Here is a 23988-nt window from a genome sequence, read left to right on the forward strand (position 1 = left end):
GAGAGTGGAAGAGAGAGGGAAAGAGGAACATTGATGTGAGAGAAACACATTGATTGGTTGCCTCCTGCACGAGCCCTGACCAGGGCCCAGGCCCAGGAGGAGCCTGCATCAAGGGACATGCCTTTGACCAGAATCGAACCCAGGACCCTTTGGTCTGCAGGCTGATGCTCTATCCACTGAGCAAAACCAGCTAGGGCTTTATTTTTATTTTTTAAATCCGCACCCAGTAATATGTTTGTTTCTATTTATTTTAGAGAGAGAGGAAGGGAAGAAAGAGAGAGAGAGAGAAACTTCAGTGTGAGAGAGAAACATCAATGGTTGCCTTCTGCATCAACTGGAGATTGAACTCCCAACTTTTTTGGTGCACGGTATGACATTCTAACTAACTGAGAGCCACCCGGCCAGGACAGAGGGAATGAGCATTTTAAAGACTTTTGATAAATACTTTAAATAGCCCTCTAAAGAAGTTATATATCAGTTTATACAGTGAAACAAAAATATTAAAATTTTAAAAAATAAAACAATATTATACTTTTTTTATTTCTAAAATATTAGCATGTTTTCTATAAAAACAATGAAGGTAAATTAAATCTCTTGGGTCCTGTCTAGCTCTAAAATCTACCTCTCCCTAAGTATTCCTGAACATATAATATTACTTTGGTGTTCATATAATTGATAATTTGATTATGGATTTCACTTTGTGTCCTATTCATATTTTTCTGCAGATTACTATTTTGGGGGAACATGTTATAAAATATTGAAAGCTTTATTCCCAAAAGAATATTCAACACTGAAAAAACTTTTAAATTTATTTTCTGAGACTCAAGAGTTTATTCACCTTTCCACCCCCCATAAAAATATCTTTACTTATAGATGAATTACAGTTTGGTAGTGTCCCATATGGTCATCTTAACTTTGGTTGCCGACAACTTCCTATATTGGAGTTGCTGCTAGTTGTAATGGCAGTTCTAGTAGAACCGAAGAGGAAAGATAGTTCTTATAAGAAACGTTAGAGTATGAACACTTTAAAAAAATCCCTCTGACAGAAAAGTCAGCTACAGATGGGTGAGATACAGTACAGATCACTCCATCCCTTGGGACTCATTGGAATAAGCACTATAAATCAGTAGATAATCAGGGAGTTAAAAACATTGGATCTGCCTAACTGGTTTGGCTCAGTGGATAGAGCGTAGGCCTGCGGACTGAAAGGTCCCAGGTTCGATTCCGGTCAAGGGCATGTACCTTGGTTGCGGGCACATCCCCAGAAGGAGGCAGCTGATCATCATAACTCTCTATCCCTCTCCCTTCCTCTCTGTAAAATATCAATAAAATATATTTGAAAACAAACAAACAGACATTGGATCTGTGGTGAGTTTTGTTTAAATTGATGTATTCGAAGAGCAATTTTTGAATATCTATAAAGATTTTGACCCAGCAGTTTGACTTATACGAATTTATCATGCAGATTATATTGTTTTCTTAATGCTGCGTAACAAATTACCCCAAATGTAGCTGTTTAAGACAGCACACTTATTACCTCAGAGTTACTGTAGGTGAGGAGTCCAGGCACAGTATGGCTGAATTCTCTGCTCAGGGTCTCAGTGAACCAAAATCAAGGTGTTGCCAGGGCTGCAGTTTTCATCTGGAGCTTGGGGTCTTTTTCCAAGCTCACTAGTCACAATTGCTGTGACTGTAGGATTAAGGTTCCCATTTTCCTACTAGCTTTTGGGCCAGGGACTGCCCTCAGCTTCCAGAGACTGTGCAGTCCTGGCATGTGGCTCCACAATGCTATGTGCTTTCTTCCAGGCTGCCCGAGTGCGTCTCTCTGCCTTCCTCTTCTGTGATTAGTCAGCTGAAGGAAACCCTCTGCTTTTCACAGGCCAGCCTGATTAGGCCAGGCCTCTGTAAGGAAATGTCATCATGGGAGTTTCAACACACTCACAGGGTCCACCCACTCACAGGGGCACAGATTATACAAAGGTGTAGGTCATTGCAGGCCATTTTAGAATTATATCTACCACACTGTCTACTCAAAAAGACAATAAGATATGGATTTATATGGATGTTCATTGTAATAACAACAAAAAAGAGATAATGTCAATAAGGGCCTGCTGAAGTAAGTGATAATACATCTAAAAAATGAAATATGAGGCAGCCGTTGAAAGATCAAGGTGGCTCTAGATATGGAGAGATGTTCAGGTATATTGTTAAGTGACAGAAACCATTTGCAGAACATGTATAATGTGATCTCCTTTCTCAATTAAATATATAATGTGCAGAAGAAATTGGTAATAGTGATTACCTATGGGGAGTTAGGTCAGGAGGACTTGCACTGTTTGAATTACCTTTCATCACAACCATGCACTACTATTATAATATATGTTTTTAACTGGTAACTTTAAAATTACCCAATTGGGGGCCCAAGCATTTAAAAGGCTTTGTAAAGCACACAGGTAATTCTGTTTCATGCTGCTGGTTAAGAAGGCCCACTCCCGAGACTTGGAAGGTTACTACTGCTTGTCATTTGAGAACCACTTCACCAGATAGTTTAAAAATTGGAAATATTTTGCATTGTTTTTCAAAGCCAATTTGCTTTACCTAGGAAAATTAAATAACGTGTATCAAGCAGTTAACAAAGGCCCTGTAATGCTCAGTATTTAACATTAGAGAAGTAATGAAGAAAGCTGTCTCTGGATTTCTCAGTTCTGAATTGAGGCTCAGGTTTTTTTAGTAACATTTTATCAGTTCTTCCTCTATTTTCTCAGAGTTCTTTTTTTTCTTTTTTTTTTTGACTAGTATAATTGATTCAAACTATTTTTAGAAGGTGGAACAAGATGTTCAGGAAACATTGTAAGCATCTCATTTTGGACAGAATTTCTTAGTTTTTATTTACTTCTTACATACTTTAATTTAGTTAAACCAGGTTTGTTTCTTTTTCTTTTATCTACCAGGATGCTCCATCTGTTTCATTCTAATACTGCATCTGAAATGTAAATAAATCTTGGAACAAGCACACAAATTCAAGTACAATTTTAAATTTTATTTCTATGTAAAGAAAGAGCATGTGTAGTGCTTTGCATGCGTGTTTTTACTGATAAGTCGATCTCTCTTTAAGAGCCATCGTGACTTTTAGAAACACCACCTTATAATTACTAGTAAGTGATGCTTAGTTCCAGATTGTACAGCTGCAATCTTGTTAATATTTCTAAAGGGGGCAGGTGGAGACTTTTTTTTTTAAATGCCCTTGACCAGAATCGAACCTGGGACCCTTTAGTCCACAGGCTGACGTTCTATCCACTGAGCCAAACCAGCTAGGGTGACTTTTCTTTTTTTAATATCAATTCTTATATTGCTTTATATTGAAGAGGGGTTTTTTTTGTATTGCTTTAAAATCTAGAGATAAAATTGAGTAGCAAAGAAATGTATAAGTTAATTTTTGACATGCAGGGTATGGCAAAAGTAGGTTTACAGTTGTTTGTGCATGAAAGTTTATTCTTTTTTTTTAAATATATTTTATTGATTTTTTTACAGAGAGGAAGGGAGAGGGACAGAGAGTTAGAAACATCGATGAGAGAGAAACATCGATCAGCTGCCTCCTGCACAAGGGGATGTGCCTGCAACCAAGGTACATGCCCTTGACCGGAATCGAACCCGGGACCCTTCAGTCCGCAGGCTGACGCTCTATCCACTGAACCAAACCGATCAGGGCGAAACAGTTTATTCTTGTATTGTTAATTACTGGATTATTTTCCATACAAACAACTGTGAACCTACTTTTTCCCCACCCTGTATTTATCTTTGCAAAAACATTATTTTATATTTTTGGAAAGTAAGAAACCCAGTGCTTGTATGATTCCATCTCTTAGTCCTGGGTTCAAATTTCTAATGTAAATTAATTTCTTTTTTTTTTTATGAACCATTGTTTGACATGTAGTTGACCAGCTTACTAATAGGTTTCAGAAATTCCTATAATTTTGCTAATGAAATAGTATTGTTGTGTTAGGTTGATTTAAAAAGAAAATATATTGCCCAGCCAGTGTTGCTCAGTGGTTGAGCATAGACCTATGAACCAAGGTCAGGGTTCAATTCCTGGTCAAGGCACATGCCCGGGTTGTGGGCTCAAACTCAAATGGGGGTGTGCAGGAGGCAGCCAATCAGTGATTCTTTCTCATCATTGATGTTTCTCCATCTCTCCCTCTCCCTTCCTCTCTGAAATCAATAAAATATTTTTAAAAATAAATATTATTTATCATTGTTTATAATAGCATTACTTATAGTAGCAAGAGATTGGTGTTGTTAGTTTGTGGTATATTCATAAAGTGAAATACTATGTACACATTAAAAAAAATAATTACAAAGCTCTTCAAAGATGTGACGTGATCTCCAAAACATGTCAAGTACGAAAAGCAATGCAAAATAGTGTGTATATGCTGCCATTTATGTAAAAAAAACAAAAGGGTAATGTAAAACGAGAACAAATGTACGTATCTGCATATGTATACATAAATTAGCTTTGTAAAGACACCAGGAAACTAGTTATACTGGTTGCCTGAAGAAAAGGGGTAAGAGGCACTGTGTATCCTTTTGTAGCTTTTAAATTTTAAGCCATGTAAATGGCTTTTTAATGGCTCTGTAAAAAAAAAGCCTTTTTTAAAATAGTAAAAACAAATATATAACCAATGGCTAGACCAGGTTGTGATTTTTTTCAAATAGTAATAACCTTCAAAATTATTTTTAAAGAATGTTGTGAAAATTTTGTTTTGTTAATGTTGTATTACTGATACTAGTTAGAACAGTGGTTCTCAACCTTCCTAATGCCGCCACCCTTTAATACAGTTCCTCATGTTGTGGTGACACCCAACCATAAAATTATTTCGTTGCTACTTCATAACTGTAATTTTGCTACTGTTATGAATCGTAATGTAAATATCTGATATGCAGGATGTATTTTCATGGTTACAGATTGAACATAATTAAAGCATAGTGATTAATCACAAAAACAATATGTAATTATGTGCTTTCTGATGGTCTTAGGCGACCCCTGTGAAAGGGTCATTCGACCCCCAAAGGGGTCGTGTCCCACAGGTTGTGAACCACTGAGTTAGAACTTGTATCAGTGTGGTCTTATGATTGATGTGCTTTTTTCCTTCATTATAGAAATAACTAGAGGCCTGGTGCACAGATTCATGCTCTGGTTGGGTCCCTTGTCCTGGCCTTCGAGGATCAGGACAAAACCGGCAGTCCGACATCCCCCGAGGGGTCCTGGATTGCGAGAGGGCACAGGATAGGCTGAGGGACCCCACCGGTGCACGAATCCATGCACTGGGCCTCCAGTATGCATATAAGATATTTGGTTAATCTCTTCCTGCCCTCCCCTTTCCCCCCTTCCCTCTGAGATTCATCAGTCTGTCCCATGTTTCTGCTCCCATAGTTACCGGCTGGTCAGCTGGTCACTTAGGCTTTTATATATATAGATAGATTGTTTATGGGATAGATCTTAACATTTGTCATGAAAATGAAGTCCTTGTGTAAAGTAAGCTAATTTAACCTTTGGGAATTATATATTTGACCACTTTGAGTCTCCATTAAATACTTAACACTTGGATTGCGGGAAACGAGTTAAGTCGGCTCGCGTCAATTGCGCGTACTCCGCGGGAGCCGTCTTAACTCGGTTCATATAGATTTGCGGTGGAGTGCGGGAAACGTGTAAACTCGGGCCGATTGTAACTGCGTATTACCAAATATTTGTTTGTTTGCCGTTCACAAAGATACCTACCTGCGTATGCGAACCGTTTCATACCCATTGGGGTAATAGGTATCATAAAAATCCCTTGTAAGTAGAGAACACTTTATGGCGCTGGTCGAGTACAATACCGTTAGGGTACCAATGTATTGTTTTCTCATTTTATAACCGATATCCCTGGATATCTCACCATGCAAAGAGAATAGTTATTGAGAAATACTTCTTGTGTCCGGACGTCTTTAGTTTTGAGTTTTGTGAATATTATTACGTGTTTAAATATTTAAATATATTGTGATAAAGACATTCATATAGAATTTTTTAACCAAATAAAATAAAATCGTTCCGCAAAGTGTTCGCATAATAATTATTTTTTTATATCAGATATCTATCGGAGTACCGCTATTTTCAGTTAGTATTATTTTTATTTGCTTTAACCTAGAATGTCGCAGCATTCAGACTATAGTGATGATGAGTTTTGTGCAGACAAGTTGTCCAATTATTCTTGTGATAGCGATCTTGAAAATGCGAGTACAAGTGATGAAGATTCTAGTGATGATGAAGTAATGGTGCGTCCCAGGACATTGAGGCGACGAAGAATTTCGAGCTCCAGCTCTGACTCAGAGTCAGATATAGAAGGCGGGAGAGAAGAATGGTCGCATGTTGATAATCCACCCACCGGTCTTAGAAGATTTTTTAGGGCATCAAGGATTAAACACAGATGCTGTTATAAATAATATAGAAGATGCCGTGAAATTATTTATCGGAGATGATTTTTTTGAATTTCTTGTAGAGGAGTCAAACAGGTATTATAATCAAAATAGGAATAATTTCAAACTTTCAAAAAAAAGCCTAAAGTGGAAAGATATAACCCCTCAAGAGATGAAGAAGTTTTTAGGGTTAATTGTTCTCATGGGACAGGTGCGCAAAGATAGAAGAGATGACTATTGGACCACGGAGCCATGGACGGAGACGCCATATTTTGGTAAAACGATGACGAGAGACAGGTTCCGACAGATATGGAAAGCTTGGCACTTCAATAATAATGCGGATATCATAAATGAATCAGATAGACTTTGCAAAGTGAGACCAGTACTAGATTATTTTGTGCCTAAATTTATAAATATTTACAAACCTCATCAGCAATTATCACTAGATGAAGGGATCGTACCTTGGAGGGGAAGATTATTCTTTAGGGTATATAATGCTGGCAAGATCGTTAAATATGGAATATTGGTTCGTTTGTTGTGCGAAAGTGATACAGGATATATCTGTAACATGGAAATTTATTGCGGCGAAGGAAAGCGATTATTGGAAACGATACAAACAGTAGTGTCTCCATACACTGATTCGTGGTACCATATATATGTGGACAATTATTATAATAGCGTCGCAAATTGTGAAGCACTTATGAAAAACAAATTCAGAATATGTGGAACAATCCGGAAAAATCGAGGTATACCTAAAGATTTTCAAACAATGTCTTTGAAAAAAGGTGAAACAAAATTTATAAGGAAAAATGATATATTGTTACAAGTGTGGCAATCAAAAAAGCCTGTATACCTGATTTCTTCGATTCATTCTGCGGAGATGGAAGAAAGTCAGAATATTGACAGAACATCAAAAAAGAAAATTGTCAAACCGAATGCACTCATTGACTACAATAAACATATGAAAGGTGTTGACCGGGCCGACCAATACCTTTCATATTATTCGATATTGCGGAGGACGGTCAAATGGACAAAAAGGTTGGCAATGTATATGATAAATTGCGCATTATTTAATTCTTATGCAGTTTACAAATCAGTGAGGCAAAGAAAAATGGGTTTTAAAATGTTTTTGAAACAAACAGCTATCCACTGGTTAACGGATGATATTCCAGAGGACATGGACATTGTTCCAGACCTTCAGCCAGTACCGTCTACTTCTGGAATGCGGGCTAAACCACCTACATCTGATCCACCATGCAGGCTATCGATGGACATGAGAAAGCATACGTTACAGGCAATTGTCGGAAGTGGAAAAAAGAAAAACATTTTGAGAAGGTGTCGCGTATGTTCCGTTCATAAATTGCGCAGTGAGACACGCTACATGTGCAAATTTTGCAATATACCTCTACATAAAGGGGCGTGTTTTGAAAAATATCATACGCTAAAAAACTATTAATTTCTATTTGTTTTGATTTATTATGAAAATTTTATTTTAAACTTTAAAAATATGTGTATATTTTTAGGTAATAAGTATTTTTTGGGTTTTTCGTATTTAGTTTATATATATCGAATTATTTATGTACTGAATAGATAAAAAAATGTCTGTGATTGAATAAATTTTCATTTTTTACACAAGAAACCGAAAATTTCATTTCAATCGAACCCATACTTCAAAAGATATAGGCATTTTAAACTAACTCTGATTTTGCGCGGGAAACCTAAATAATTGCCCGCGCCATCTTATATTTTGTCGGGAAATTCACCCGACACCGTAGTGTTAATTAAAAAATAATGTTAAGAGCATGAACAGGTTTGTGTTTCAGTTCTGCCACTTAGTAGCTTGCAACTTTGGGCAAGTAAGCCAACTTCTTCAGCTTTTTAATGAAGATAGTAATTGTACCTACTTCATAGGCTTTCTGTGAGGATTAAATAAGGTGATTTCATTGGTTAACTTCTGTAGTACCACTTTGTGCCAAACATTATTCAAAGCATTTTACATATATGAATTATTTTAATCCTCATAGCAACCTTATAATGTAGGTAGGTATTATAATTATGCCCATTTTATGCTTGAGGAAATCAAGGCTAGTGCAGAGCCAAGGTTCAAATCCAGGCACTCAGGTTCCAGACTCTATTCTTTGACCATGATACTGTGTTGAACACTTAGCTCTCTGATGGCATATTCACATTGTGAAACTTCAACAAATTTCAATAATAATAAATGTAAGCTAATAATCAGTGTTACTATACAGAGATTACATATTCATCTAGAAAATACACCTAAACCAAGTCAAAGAAAAATATAGATATCTTCAACTTAACCCGTCAGAAAATAAAAATGTTGTATTTATATACATACTATAGGTCCGGTGCACGAAATTCATGCGTGGGTCGGTTCCCTAGGCCTGGCCTGCGATCGGGGCCTTCCAGCTGCCAGCCAGGGCCTTCCTTTGCTTCGCGCCAATCCCTGGTGGTCATTGCATGTCGTAGCGATCAGTCTCTTGGTTGAATTCCCATGGGGACACTTTGCATACTAGCCTTTTATATATATATTAATATACTTCAAGAAAGTAAAAATGGTAATATTTTATAACCTGTTTTGTTCATGTGTCAATATAACATGAATTTCTTGTTGCTTAATTTGATTTGTTACCTCCTGTATTATATAAAATGGGTTAAGACACTGTATTTCTTGCCTTCACTCTCTAGATTTGGCATTCTTTTGGAAGTGGGCTAAGGAATTCTTTTGAAACTTAGGGTTCAAAGTCATTTTATTGATGTAAAAATGGTGTTGTGGAGTGTGAATTAATAAGTAATTTAAATCCCTGCCTATATGTAACCTTAGGACTCTTACAAAGGAATTCCTTATTGATGTTGGCAGCAGAAAACTTTGGCTACAGGGATTTTCAGGAGAAAAAGTCAATCACTGGCCACAGATAAATGGGGTGTGTGTGTTTCTTGTTTGATTGTTTTTTTTCCCCAAACAGACTTTATAGCCAATTCTGGGTATACTTTTGAAATACCAGAATTTATAGTTTACAAATATAAAGCAGAATATAAGGATGTAATTGTAAGGAGATACAAAGATGCATAAGGCATGGCTCTTGTTAACTTGGATGCCATAATAGAATCAGCATATGTTGTGAAATCACCTTAACTGTTGTCATGGCAATACAGAATGCTATGAAAGTTTCTAAACTTATAGTCCTCAAATCCTGATCACCCTATATCAGCAATGAAAAAAATGTTCATATTCAGGGATGGAAAGCATTATAACCCCAAATGTGGCCCCCTGGTTTACACATTCCTTTAGGGATCTCTCTCCAGTCATTCCTCCACCCATGTACAGCACTGGCCCAAATCTGGACCCATTACCCTCCACTTTTTTCCCCAAAGCCTTGCCAAAACTAGGCTCTGATTACTTAAACATGTCTTTTCTAAAAGCTTGGAGATTCCAAGAAGAAAATAAAAAGAAATAATTACCAACTAGGTAATCTGAGTCACTTGCTATAGCTTTATTCTCTTGGCCCTGTAGACTCTGTCTCATTTTCACAGAATCTTGGAAGAAAATAAGGAGCTCACAGTTCTCGAGGGCTGCTGTTTACAACCTCTGGCCTTCTCTACCAATGCACATCTCCAATCACAGTTTGACTTTTTGAAATCCAAGGCCAAGGAAGAAGAAAACATTCTCTTTCTCTTTAAACTAAAGGCATTTTCCAGCTATCACTTCATGTGCTATTCTTTCTCTATGACTGTGGAGACCTTACTGGAGAATTTCCTTAACATGACAACCACATCAAAATATAATTCATTAAGATGAACATTTTTACCTAAAATAGAATCAGGGCATGATTTGCTTAAAGGCCTTAAAAGTCATGAACAAAAAGATGATTGACATTTTAGTGATGACTTTGAAAACTCCAATTTCCATTTATATATGTTTAACACTCCCAGGGGATCTTTTTAGATCCAGCAAAATATTCAGGTTCATAAAACTACCACAAACCTTACTTGCCCTCCATCTACTTAGAAGGAGACTGTCCAGGAAGGCAGCACCAGGCAACCCTTTTCACTGGCATTGTCCTCACAGGAGTGCATACACCAGAGGTTTGCTGCCTCACCTCCCTTTCATTCATCCCCTCCAAGTCAAAGTTTAGGTACAAGGAAACAATATCCACATAGGGTACATTAGGGAGCCACCCTGGCTTAGCATTCCCATGTATCACAAGCAACAATATCTCTTCTAAAACTTTCTTGGCATAGTTTCCAGACATCCCTTATGAGTCACTGCACTCAGAGAAGCCCTAAGCTATAGCTTCCTGCCAGGTAATTGTGCAACTTTTACCATAAGCAACGTTGCCTAATAACACAGCTGATATTCACCTTAGCTTTGCAGAGCAACAGAGCTAGAAAGTTAATCCAAGGTCACCCTTGTCTTTAAAGAAGTAGAGAGAGTTTGTTTACTCTTTATCCACAACTTTTCAAACATCTTTACAAAGATGATTGTGTTTTCAAATATGCCTGAGATAAATGACTTTGAAGTAACTTCATAAATCTTCTTCTGACTTATATCCTTTTTGATATATGATAAACTTTAGCTCTTCTTCCTCTGTTTTTCCTTTTTTGATAGGTCAAATCAAATATTCTGAACAGGTGTATGATGCGTGTATGGATACATTTGACTGTCTCCCTCTCGCGGCCCTCTTAAATCAGCAGTTTCTGTGTGTACATGGAGGGATGTCACCTGAAATTACTTGTTTAGATGACATTAGTAAAGTAAGTAATCTTTCATTATTCTCATGGGTTTTATATATATATATACACACACACACTATATATATATATATATATATATATATATATATATACACACATATATATATACATATATAAATATATATATGTGTGTATATATATATATATATATATATACACACACATATATATATACATATATAAATATATATATGTGTGTGTGTATATATATATATATATATATATATATATATACACACACACATACATACATACATATACTAGAGGCCCAGTGCACGAAATTTTTGCATAGGGTGGGGGTCCTTCAACCTGGCCTGCACCCTCTCCAATCTGGGACCCCTCGGGGGATGTCCGACTGCCGGTCCTAACCCGGCAGTCAGATATCCCTCTTGCAATCCGGGACCGCTGGCTCCTAACTGCTCGCCTGCCTGATTGCCCCTAACCACCTCTGCCTGCTGACCTGATCACCCCCTAACTGCCCTCCCCTGCCGGCCTGATCACCCCCTAACTGCTCCCCCCTGCTGGCCTGATTGCCCCTAACTGCCTCTGCCTCGGCCCCTGCCACCGTGGCTTTGTCTGGAAGATGTCCAGTCTAATTAGCATATTACCCTTTTATTAGTATAGATATTTTTTTAAATCTTGATTTTTATTGCAGTCAACTAACATGTTTATTGCTGAATATTTTTAAATACAAATCATCAGAAGTAACCAAATGGAAATCACATGTGATTTAATTATTGAGAGAGAACTCCGGTTGACATTTTGCTATATATCTTTCAAAAATTTTCTGTAATTTTAAATTAAATCTGTGCTTTTACCAACTAAAAACATAACATTTCTTAGTATATTCCTGAAACTTTAAATTTTGTAGCAGTGCATAAGGAAGAGAACCAGGGTTCTAATTCCTATCCCGCCATTTATCATGTAAGCTTGACCAAATCACGTAACCTCATAGTCACAGTTTCTTCTCTGAAATGAGGAAGTCAGAATGGAAGGCCTGAAGACTTCCAGCTCAGAAATTCATTGACATTTTTAGATGAAGAGTTTAAGTGTTGCACTCCTGACGTGTGATTATTTCCAGGATTCTGTATCTTCATAATTGAAAAAAGATGACCAGTCTTTTTTTCACTTATATTGTTCTACATTACCATCATCTCTCCTCTACCTTTTTATTTTTCACCTCTCTCATATAAGTACTACAATTAAAGATGTTTCTGTTTATAAAACTGGTTACCTTCCCTCAGGGTAAGAGACGTGTCTACTGCACTGCCTTTTTTGCTACTTCATTGTTTTTTAAATAACCAGCATTTAATAGTTCTGAATTGATTGTATTAATCAATTTCACTTAGTAGAAATTCTGTTCTTCGAACTCAGCTATTCTAGTTATTTCTTTTGGGGTTTTTTGTTTGTTTTTGTTTTTATGCTTTTAACAACAACAGCAATGACTAAAGACATAAGTTAAGTAACTTGTATTGAAATGCCTCCATTGCATAGGATGAAAACTCTTCACAAAATAAAACTAGCATGCTTTAAAATAAAGAAATCTCTATTGGAATGAGATAAACAATGAATAGAATCATTGTAAAACCCTTCCTGCTCTCATGGTAACATTGGCTCATCTAGGCAGTTGAAATGAACTTCTCACAGTCTTTCTAAATAATAGTATATCTCTATCGTGGTTTGTTTTTCCTTTCCAATTAAATAAGTGCATACTACTTGTAAGATTAGCATTCGCATGTAAGTGGCACTTTTCTACAAAATGGATAGATAACAGATATATTTATTTAGAAAATATAGGGTGGGCCCTAGCTGGTTTGGCTTAGTGGATAGAGCATTGGCCTGCAGACTGAAGGGTCCTGGGTTCGATTCCAGTCAAGGGCACATGCCTGGGTTGCGGGCTCGGTCCCCAATAGGAGGCATGCAGGAGGCAGCCAATCAATGATTCTCATCGTTGATGTTTCTATCTCTCTCTCCCTCTCCCTTCCTCTCTGAAATCAATAAAAATCTAGGCAAAAGTAGGTTTATAGGGGATAGGTAAGCACCTTACCTCCTCTCACAACCGCATTAAATTACAGCTAAGTGTCCATCAATAGATGAATGGATAAAGAAGTGGTACATATATACAATGGAATATTACTCAGCCACAAAGAATGAAATCTTGTGTCCACCCGGCCAGTGTTGCTTAGTGGTTGAGCATTGACCCATGAACACAAGAGGTCACCAGTTCGATTCCTGGTTGGGGCACATGCCCGGGTTGTGGGCTTAAACCCCAGTAGGAGGTGTGCAGGAGGCAGCCCATCGATGACATTTCTCTTTCATCGATGTTTCTCTCTATCTCTCTTCCTCTCTCTCATAAAAAAATCAATAAAAACATTTTTTAAAACAAGAATGAAATCTTGCCATCTGCAACAACATAGATGGACCTCAAGAGAATTATGCTAAGTGAAATAAGTCACACAGAGAAAGGCAAATATCATTTCACTTATATGTGGAATCTGAAAAAACACACATGAATAAACAAAACAGAAACAAACTCATAGATACAGAGAAATTTCAACGATCACCAAATGAAAGGAGCGATTTGGGGACGTGTGAAAAAGGGGAAGGGATTAAGAGGTACAAATTGGTTGTTGCAAAATAGTCATAGGGATGTAAAGTACAGTATAAGTCAATAATATTGTGATAACTATATATGGTGTCAGATGGATATTAGATTTATTGGAATGATTACTTTGTAAATTATATAAATGTCTAACCACTATGTTACATACCTGAAACTAATATAGTATTGTATGTCAACTATAATTGAAAAATAAATTATTTTTTAAATGAAGCAATGAATAAAATTAAAAAGTAGGTTTACAGTTGTGAATACATGAAATAATTTATTCTTGTATTATTATTTATTAATTATTATATCATTTTTCATACAAACCTACTTTTGCCTGATCCTGTATTATAAAAAATGATAGAAATTGTGTATCTAAATTTGTTAAATGTTCGTTTTCTTGCAGGAAAATCCTTTAGGGGCTTGTTGCCTTCTCTCCTACTACATTCTTATGGATGGAAGGATTTTTGTGTTTTTTCACCCATACCAATTTTCAAAAGCTCTTTTGCTTTCATGATTTTTCTTTTTTTGGCTTTTGCTTGTCTTCCAGTTAGACAGGTTTAAAGAACCTCCAGCCTTTGGGCCAGTGTGTGACCTGCTTTGGTCTGATCCCTTAGAGGACTACGGCAGCGAAAGGACCTCGGAGCACTATACCCACAACACTGTCCGGGGGTGCTCTTATTTTTACAGGTAAGCTGATCCTCAGAGTTACCAAGTTGGGAAAGGAAATGGCAATATGTTTAATCAAATTATTTTAAGTATTTTATATATTGAATTTATGTAGCATAGGGACTTCTGTTTAAATTTTTGATTAATAGAAGGCAGACGATTCTTGTTTGTTTCTTTTTTTGGTTATAGTTAGTGGGTTTAATGCCCTGATAAGTGTAATATACCAAACCTGATTGAGCAGTACTTTAATGTTGTTGTCTGACTCTAAATGATTTAGGTAATTTGTTGCCAAACATCATCTATAAACTTTTTTTTAAATGAAGACTCCTTGGCTCTTCCCCCAGACATTTTGATTCGGGAGTCCTCTTATTTTTTTAAAAAGCTCTCCAGCTTTTGGAACTACTGGTATAGGCAAAGATATAAAAAGAACAGAACATTGTGAACTCAGGACATTCCTGGAAGTTGGCTGTTATCTTAAATCTCATATGTAAGCTTTCATTGTGTGTTGCCACTCAAAAATAGGGAGATATAGCCCTAGTTGGTTTGGCTCAGTGGATAGAGTGTCGGCCTGCGGACTGAAGGGTTATGGGTTCGATTCGATTCTGGTCAAGGGCATGTACCTCGGTTGCAGGCTTAATCATGGGTCGGGTTGCAACCAATTGATGTGTCTCACATCGATGTTTCTCTCTCTTCTCCCCTCAGTTCCACTCTCTCTATAAAAAAAAAATCAATGGAAAAATATTCTCAGGTGAGGATTAACAAAAATAAATAAAATAATAGAGAAATATAGGAAAATTTGAAGTCTAAATTTATATATATATTGATTTCAGAGAGGAAAGGAGAGGGAGAGAAAGATAGAAACATCAATGATGAGAGAGAATCATTGATCAGCTGCCTCCTGCACCCACCCCACCAGGGATCAAGCCCACAACCCAGGCATGTGCCCTGACTGGGAATGGAAATGTGACCCCCTGATTCATAGGTCAGCGCTCAGCCACTGAGCCATGACAGCTGGGTTGAAATCTAAATTTTTTTTATTGCAATATTTTATTATGACAAATAATACATGTATATAGTCCTCTAAAAATCTGTTAATTGCCTAAGATGATACACTAATTAAATGGAATCTACATACAAAAAGTAAGAAGCCATGCCCAGCTGGTTTGGCTCAGTGTATAGAGCATCGACCTTGCGGACTGAAGGGTCCCAGGTTCTATTCTGGTCAAGGGCACATGCCCGGGTTGTAGGCTTGATCCCCAGTGTGAGGCATGTAGGAGGCAGCCGATCAATGATTGTCTCTCATCATTGATGTTTCTATCTGTCTCTCCCTCTCCCTTCCTCTCTGAAATCAATAAAAATATATTTTTTAAAAGTAAGAAGCCTCAATTTTACCATAGTTTTAACATTCTTTCCACCAACTGTACCAGTGACTAATATGAAATCATTTAAATTTTACTTTTCTTTACATTGCTTAAAATACTTCTGTATTATTAATACAATAGAAATCACTACAATTTCTATGGAGGTCAACTTGGCAATATCTCTCAATTATAAATGCCCATGGCCTTTGATCCGGAAGTTCTACTTCAAAATCCTAATCCTGTGGTTGTACTAGTATAGTTGATCTTTATTATTCACAAATTCTAATTTGCAAATTTTCCTACTTGCTATGATTTATTTGTAACCCCAAAATCAATATTCATAGCACTTTCACAGTCATTCGCAGACGTGGGTGCGTGCAGAGTGATGAAAAATCTGTCACCCCACCTGTGCTCCCGCTGAGGTTAGAATTATTGGGAGTTGCTCTGCCTTCTGTTTCAGCTCTCGTAGCTCTAAGCAGGTATTCTGTTTGTGGAGTATTTAACATTTTTCATTGGTTATTTTGCTGTTTAAAAGCAGCTCCATGCACAGTGCCCAAGTGCTGTCTAGTGTTGCTAAGTGCCAGAAGGCTGTGATGTGCCTTACAGAGCAAAGACCTGTGTGCTCTAAGCTTGGTTCAGGCATGAATTATGGTGTTGTTGGCTATAAGTTCCATGCTCATGAATCAACAGTATATATTAAATAAGGCGTCTTTACTCAGAAACACACATAAAACAGTTTGATCAGTTGATGAAAATGTTGGGAGCAGAGGCTCACAGGACCCTGATTCTGTATTTCCCCTGGGAGCAGTATTCACTAATTCAGTTTTTGCAGCAACTTTACAGAACATAGGCAAGAAGAATAAGAAGAATCACTGTACTTGCAAATGTGTAAAATGCCTGTAATAAGGTTATTCATTACTCATTTTTTATTATAAAAGATTTAAAACAACCTGAATGTTCAGTAGGAAACTAGTTAAATAAATTGTAGTACATCCAGACAATGGAATGCACCAGACAATACACTGAAGCTTTTTTTAAAAAATGAAAAAAGAGCCCTGGCAGGTTTGGCTCAGTGGATGGAGCATTGGTCTGTGGACTGAGTTCTGGGTTCGATTTCGGTCAAGGGCATATGTCAGGGTTGCAGGCTCGATCCCCAGTGGGGTCGTGCAGGAGGCAGCTGATCAGTGCTCAGTAATTCTCTCTCATTGTTGATGTTTCTTTTTTTTTTCTTTTTGTTCATGGTTGATGTTTCTATCTCTCTTTCTCCCTCTCCTTTCCTCTCTGAAATCAATAAAAATAAATTTTAAAAAAAATGAAAAAAGAAAACAACCTTTTGTAAACTGGTATAGAATAATCACTAAAGTTAAAAAAAGATGCATGCAGCGCTCTGCTTACCATCTGATAATATATCTTGAAGTTGGGGTGAGTGTGATGTCCATGTGTGTGGGGGTAATTGCTTGAAGTTGCATAGAGTGTCTGTGAAAGTGCACCCAAGGAAGCCAGGGACATGGGTTGCTTCTCTCTTCCAGGGCAGCTGAAAGGAAGTAGGGAGTAGAGAGGAGATCACCATCCCCTTTTTTATCTTTCAATTTTATGCCGTGTGAATGTACAACTTCTTTTAAAAGTTAATTTTTTCTAATTAGCACAATAAGAAAACAAAGATTTAAACATAAACTAAGTAATTAACAGTTGGATTATTCAAGTATAGTTTTGTATTCTCTAGTTCTTCTTGTCAGGTATTTGTCATTGAGAATGACAAATATTCTTTAATTAGAATAAGGTTGGATGTAATATTTGCATTTACATCTAAAATATTATTGCATTATATTATCTTAGTGTTGATATTACCTGTGAAGCTATAAGTAGGTTCTTTAGCTTTTCTAACAGTTTGACAATTTGAAAATTGAGAGTTCCGTTTTTAGCACCTACAGATACACACACACACACACACACACACACACACACAACCATGCTACTTTTTAACATATCAAAATAGCAAGAAAAGTTTTGGTGTGTTATTGTCAGGGGGAAGACAAAAAGATTAAAAGAGGGGAGCTGTTTCTGACCTAGGGTTGTCTCTTACTGTATTTGCATATTTGATCTAGAACAGCAGTTCTCAATCTGTGGGTCGAGACCCCTTTGGGGGTCAAACGACCCTTTCACCAGGGTCGCCTAAGACCATCGGAAAACACATATATAATTACATATTGTTTTTGTGATTAATCTCTATGCTTTAATTATGTTCAATTTGTAACAATGAAATCGGGGGTCACCACAACATGAGAAACTGTATTAAAGGGTCGCGGCATTAGGAAGATTGAGAACCACTGATCTAGAATGAGGTATATTAGTGAAATGGAAAAACAGAATTATGATTACTAAGCTATTAATAAAAGTTCAGTGGTATGTAAGACTTAATTTCAAAATACAATCAACTCGTATCATTCTAAGTTATTCCCTTCCTATTAAAAATCAGTTGTTTTAATTCTGGATTTATGTTTTCTAATTTTCTTTTTCAGTTACCCTGCAGTTTGTGACTTTTTGCGGAATAATAATTTGTTATCAATAATCAGAGCCCATGAAGCCCAAGATGCTGGGTAGGTTATATTAAAACTGTAAGAAATATCAATGCAGAGTTTTTGCCTTTAATATCAGGACAGATGGGTTGTCATCTCTCTTCCAGGTATCGAATGTACAGGAAGAGCCAAACAACAGGCTTTCCATCACTCATTACAATTTTCTCTGCCCCCAATTACCTAGATGTCTATAACAATAAAGGTAAAGGAGTCCAGCGATATTTGAGTTTGAATTTGTGAGTAAATGTGAGCTCTGTTTTAACATATATATGTGTATGCGTTTTTTTAATATGTTTAAATTTTAAATAAGGAAAAGGTTTTAATTGAAACAAAGGCAAGAAACTTAGAATTTAGGCTCTTGCTTGGTTTTCATCTCTTAAGCCAAGCAAGAGCCTAAATTCTGATTTCTGGGCCTTTATTGAGGTGTTTGAGAGTATAAATACCGATCATAACAGGTGTGATTTGTGCTACTGAATCAAAATATAAGAAGAATAAATCATTCCAGGTTCAGGTTAGAACCGTCAGCATTAATTATTGGTTTCAGTGAATTTAATTTGTTTATCACATTATCTCAATAAAATACTACCATTTGGTGTTTTAATGTTTGTGTATTATTAACCTGCCTTTGCTCTGGTTGAAGAATGGTATAGGTAGAATGAATACTATACCAAAGTGAAAAAAAAATTTTAACTTTAGTCCAAGCCTTTCCAGAAACTAATATAATAAATAGTATGCATGTTGATCTTTTGTAAGTAGCCAAAAATTTTATTTTAAACAAATATGTCAAGCACTCAGAAAAGGATTCAGAAAATAAATTACATAACCAACAGCTAACAACAATCCACCTTTGTTAACTCTGCACATTTTGTGTTAATTGCTTCCAATTTTTTAAAGAAATAAAATATAACAAAACCAGTTGAAATTCTTTGCATAAATCTCACATCCCATTTCTCTCTCCTGAAGTTGATGTTTATCATTCCCATGAATTTCTTTTTACCACACACACACACATATGTATGTATCACTATGCAATATAAAGTAGGGTTTTGTGTGCTTTTAAATTATGTAAGTACTCTATAACTTTGAATATATCATCCTTCAGCTTGCTTTCTTTTCATACTGTTTTGCCCTCAAATGTATACATGTAATGAACCCCCATGTATCCATATCCCAGCTTCAACAATGACCAGTTATGGCTTCATGTACTTCATTAAAACCCGTTCCCATGTCCTCTCACTCCTCTGAATTACTACAAGGCAAAACAGATATGCAATTTCATCTGTAAAAATTGTCATATGTATCTCTAAAAGGTAAAGACAGCCCTAGCCGGTTTGGTTTATTGGATAGAGCATCAGCCTGTGGACTGAAAGGTCCCAGGTTCGATTCTGGTCAAGGGCAGGTACCTTGGTTGCGAGCACATCCCCAGAAGGGAGTGTGCAGGAGGCAGCTGATCGATGTTTCTCTCTCATCGATGTTTCTAACTCTCTGTAAAAAATCTCCCTTCCTCTCTGTAAAAAATCAATAAAATATATTTTAAAAATAAAATAAAATAAATAAAGACACTTTTTAAAAAACCAACACTGTATTTTAGATCTTCCATGTAGATGTGGAGCTCTATTCTGTCATTTTAATTGTAATGCAAAATTTGATTTCTTTAACCATTGGATTGATTCTACATTTTCATAAAAAACAGTGAACATTCTCGTAAAAAAGAAATAATAAATAAATAAATAAATAAATAAATAAATAAGTAGTGCCACTTTAGGTAAGTCACATAATCTCTCTAAACTTCAGTTTCCCATATAGAAAAAGAGGATTAGCCATCCACATGCCTTTCAGCACAGAAATTCTACTTCTGAAACTTTATCCTTTTAAAGTCTTTTTAATTTATTTAACTTTTATGAGTCATAGTTCCTAAGTTTTGTATCAGGGCTGTGGTTCACCTAAAAACGTCATGCCTCTGTAACTATTTTGTTGTTTATATAGTATGGCTATAAAATAATATAACTTGTAAACAAACATGCCAGAATGTATATATTCAAGTGAGTATTGTCCCTTGAAAGTAGTTGCCTGGGGAGGCTATACACTTATTCCAACAATGCTGCCATTGTTCAAACATTTTTGGAACTCCTCTTTTGGCATTGCCTTCAGCGTCTGCGACACATTCTTTTGATAATATCCACAATGATGGGAAATCTTCGTCCTTTGAGGGTGGATTTGATTTTTGGAACAGCCAAAAGTCATTCGGAGTGCAGACTGATGAGTAAGGTGAGTGTTCAAGTTAGTCGATACCATTTGGGGTCAGAAACAAGGTATGATTATAAGGTAATGAGACTGGTTTTCTTTGTGTTGCTTATAAAATGGCTCTGGAGGCAATTCCCAAAAAGGAGTTCCAAAAACGTTTTGAGTAATGGCAGCATCTTTGAATTAAAAATACTGTAAGGCAGCAAAGTGCGTTGAAAGAGGCACTAAGCTAGGAGTCAGAAGTTCTAGGCTAGTCCTGCTTCATTTTAAATTAACAGTTAACAAGATAACTTCACTTTGCATTTAAGTTTACTTCACACTGAACAACACTTCCCTGAGCCTCAGTTTATCTTTATAATACCTGTCAAATAGGGTTGTTGAAGAGAGGTTAGAATAATAAAAATGAAATTAAAATCATCAGACTGTAAATTGCTATAATACTATAGCATTTTACTGTTATTGTGTCTGGTGTGATTACATCAAAGGACCACACTCACCTGATATATAAGGTCTGTGTGTTTGTAGTTGGTGGTTTCTTAAGTCTCATTACTTTATAGTCATACTTTGTATATGCATTTGGAGAGAGAACTTTAAAAGAGGTCCACAATATATTTACCATTTACTCTATTTAAAAATAAACTATGAAACGGCACATCTCATTGAAATTGGATTTGGATCAATCATCTATCAGTATATCCTTCAATGACTTGCTGTCCATTTTTAAAAAGCAATTTTTTAGACTTAAGTTCTTTCCCAGCCTTGTTTTATTTTTACTTCTTATCATTCTTTTCTGGGTTTTAGGTGTCCTACTGTGTCTTGCTTCTCCCTAATTCCATTTTTAATTCTTCCCCCTGCCCCCTTAATAATTCCAACATATAGCAGATTGGTTTTGTTCTTGTCTCTTCCCTTATGAATGGTATGCACTGCTTGTGTTGTTAAACTTCCTCAAGGACACTTAGTGGTTCTGGTCTTCATATTTGTGAAGACTTTACCTTCTCACTCCTTTTTTTTACCTTACTATTGCCCAATGGGTTTATCATGTGGTAGCTGAAACATGCCACCTAAAGCAGCAATCACTACTAACTGCCAGCTCACTTTTTGCTTCATTCTAATCTTGTTCTGTTCTTGGTTATTACTTTAGTAAACTTTTAAAGTCACAATTCATTCTACCTGAGTTTTCTGTCCACTTTGATATAATCAGTAATCTTATCTTGAAACAATCTTATTTCCCTTGGTTGTTTCTTAAGCATTTTTTTAGGTAAAAGGCAAAAAATGTGACACCTGAAATAACCTGTGGTGACACTCAGTTACTGCCTGTACAAGTGCCTCTTTTCTTGAAAAAAGGCAACTATTCTTTCTTCTACTGTGGTGTTTCTTTCTTGAATATTCTTTAGACTTAATTGGTATCCATAGATATTTCTTAGCTCCACTGGTTATATGAAAGACCCTTAAGTCATGATTTTTAAAGATTTCTATTTCTATTTTTTGTGTCCATTGGAAACATACCCTAAATCAGTTTTTAAGGTCTAATTTTAGTTATCCACTGTTGAGACCTACCTCCCACCCCTTTTCCTGTGTAGACTGAGGCAATTATTGAGTAATTGTATATTCATGTAATCTAAATAAAATACATATACATGAAAATAATGGAACATGTACATTGTAGTCAGTGTTAGGTTTTTAAGAGCTAGAGATTCTATGTTCATATATTTTTCTTTATAATCTACGGTGTACATTTTAGACATTCAGTAACGTAAATTTGAGAACACTTGGTTATTCTATAATAAGGAAAGAAACAGGAACCAGGAGATGACGTATATCTGTCGTTTCTAGAGAGCTGTTATACCCTATTCTATTTATGATCACAGTAAGAATAATACAAACGACATTACATTGCTGATGAAGATGAAGGAATTGGATATTAAAACTTTTCAAATATAAAAAAATTAGTTTGATACCAAAGTATATGTACAAATTTATGAGCTGGTTATATTAAACACTTACAGAGTCTAGCAATATACTGACTTATATAGGAAAGATGGGCACTTTTTACCCACTTTATTGTATGTAGAGATTATTGAATCTACTTTTGAACCTTGTAAATTATTCTGCTATGTTTATAAACTCCCAGAGAATTTATAAAATCTTTGGCTCTGGCTAATGGCAAGCAAAACAGGCTGTGTCCATTTAGTGAGAACTGTTTGCCCTCAAAGGAGAGTTGCAGTTGTATCTACTTTGAATATCTATCTCTATACTAATAAAAGGGTAATAAGCTAATTAGACCGGACATCTTCCAGATGTCCTTCCGGACAAAGCCACAGTGGTGGGGGGGCGAGGCAGAGGCAGTTAGGGGTGATCAGGCAGTCAGGCAAAGCAGTTAGGGGTGATCAGGCCGGCAGGGGAGAGTAGCTGGGGAGATCAGGCCAGTAGGGAAGAGCGGTTAGGGGCCATCAGGCTGGCAGGGGAGAGTGGTTAGGGGCGAGCAGGCAGGCAGGCAGAGCAGTTAGGGGCGATCAGGCCAGCAGGGGAGAGCGGTTAGGAGCCAGCAGTCCTGGATTGCGAGAGGGATGTCCAGCAGTCAGACAGGCTAAGGATGTCCGACTGCAGCTTAGGTGAGTGGGCCTAAGCCTCAGTCAGACATCCCCCAAGGGCTACTGAGCTGCCAGAGGGATGTCTGACTGCCCTGGGGAGCGGGCCTAAGCTGGCAGGTGGACATCCCCCAAGGGGTCCCAGACTGCGAGAAGGCACAGGCCGGGCTGAGGGATCCCCACTCCCCTAAGTGCATGAATTTTCATGCACTGGGCCTCTAGTAAAGGGACATTATGAAATTATGGCAAATTTTTCTCAGGTGGAACCTGAGATTTCTATAGGTAGTTACTGTGCAGTGACTCTGAAGTTTCAGAGCTTAGTTTCTTTTGTGCTTTTAAAATATGAGCTCAAGCCCTAACCGGTTTGGCTCAGTGGATAGAGCATCGGCCTGGGGACTGAAGGGTCCCCGGTTTGATTCCGGTCAAGGGCATGTACCTTGGTTGCGGGCACATCCCCAGTAGAGGGTGTGCAGGAGGCAGCTGATCGATGTTTCTCACTCATGGATGTTTCTAACTCTCTATCCCTCTCCCTTCCTCTCTGTAAAAAAATCAATAAAAAATATATTTTAAAATAAATAAATAAATAAATAAAATATGAGCTCTTCATGTAACTTTGTTCCTTGGGATTATTCTTAAAAGAATGAACTATATAGCCCTAGCGAGTTTGACTCAGTGGATAGTGTTGGCCTATGGATAGTGAAGAGTCCTGTCAAGGG

At 36.8% G+C, this 23988-nt stretch overlaps 1 protein-coding gene across 4 annotated transcripts in view; it reads left to right on the forward strand.

Annotated features, from left to right (window-relative positions):
* Positions 1-23988, forward strand: part of PPP3CC (protein phosphatase 3 catalytic subunit gamma) — a 101550-nt gene that overhangs the window by 50821 nt on the left and 26741 nt on the right. For all 4 annotated transcript variants that reach the window (XM_070416572.1, XM_070416574.1, XM_070416573.1 and 1 more), the window contains exons 5-8: positions 11081-11226; positions 14385-14524; positions 18384-18461; positions 18548-18642. In XM_070416572.1, coding sequence (XP_070272673.1) covers positions 11081-11226; positions 14385-14524; positions 18384-18461; positions 18548-18642 — 459 coding nt within the window. The remainder of the gene's footprint in view (positions 1-11080; positions 11227-14384; positions 14525-18383; positions 18462-18547; positions 18643-23988) is intronic.

The sequence above is a fragment of the Myotis yumanensis genome, unplaced genomic scaffold (genome assembly GCF_028538775.1).
Source record: "Myotis yumanensis isolate MYYU_CA2020_CCGP unplaced genomic scaffold, mMyoYum1.0.hap1 SCAF_5, whole genome shotgun sequence".
Taxonomy (NCBI): Eukaryota; Metazoa; Chordata; class Mammalia; order Chiroptera; family Vespertilionidae; genus Myotis; species Myotis yumanensis.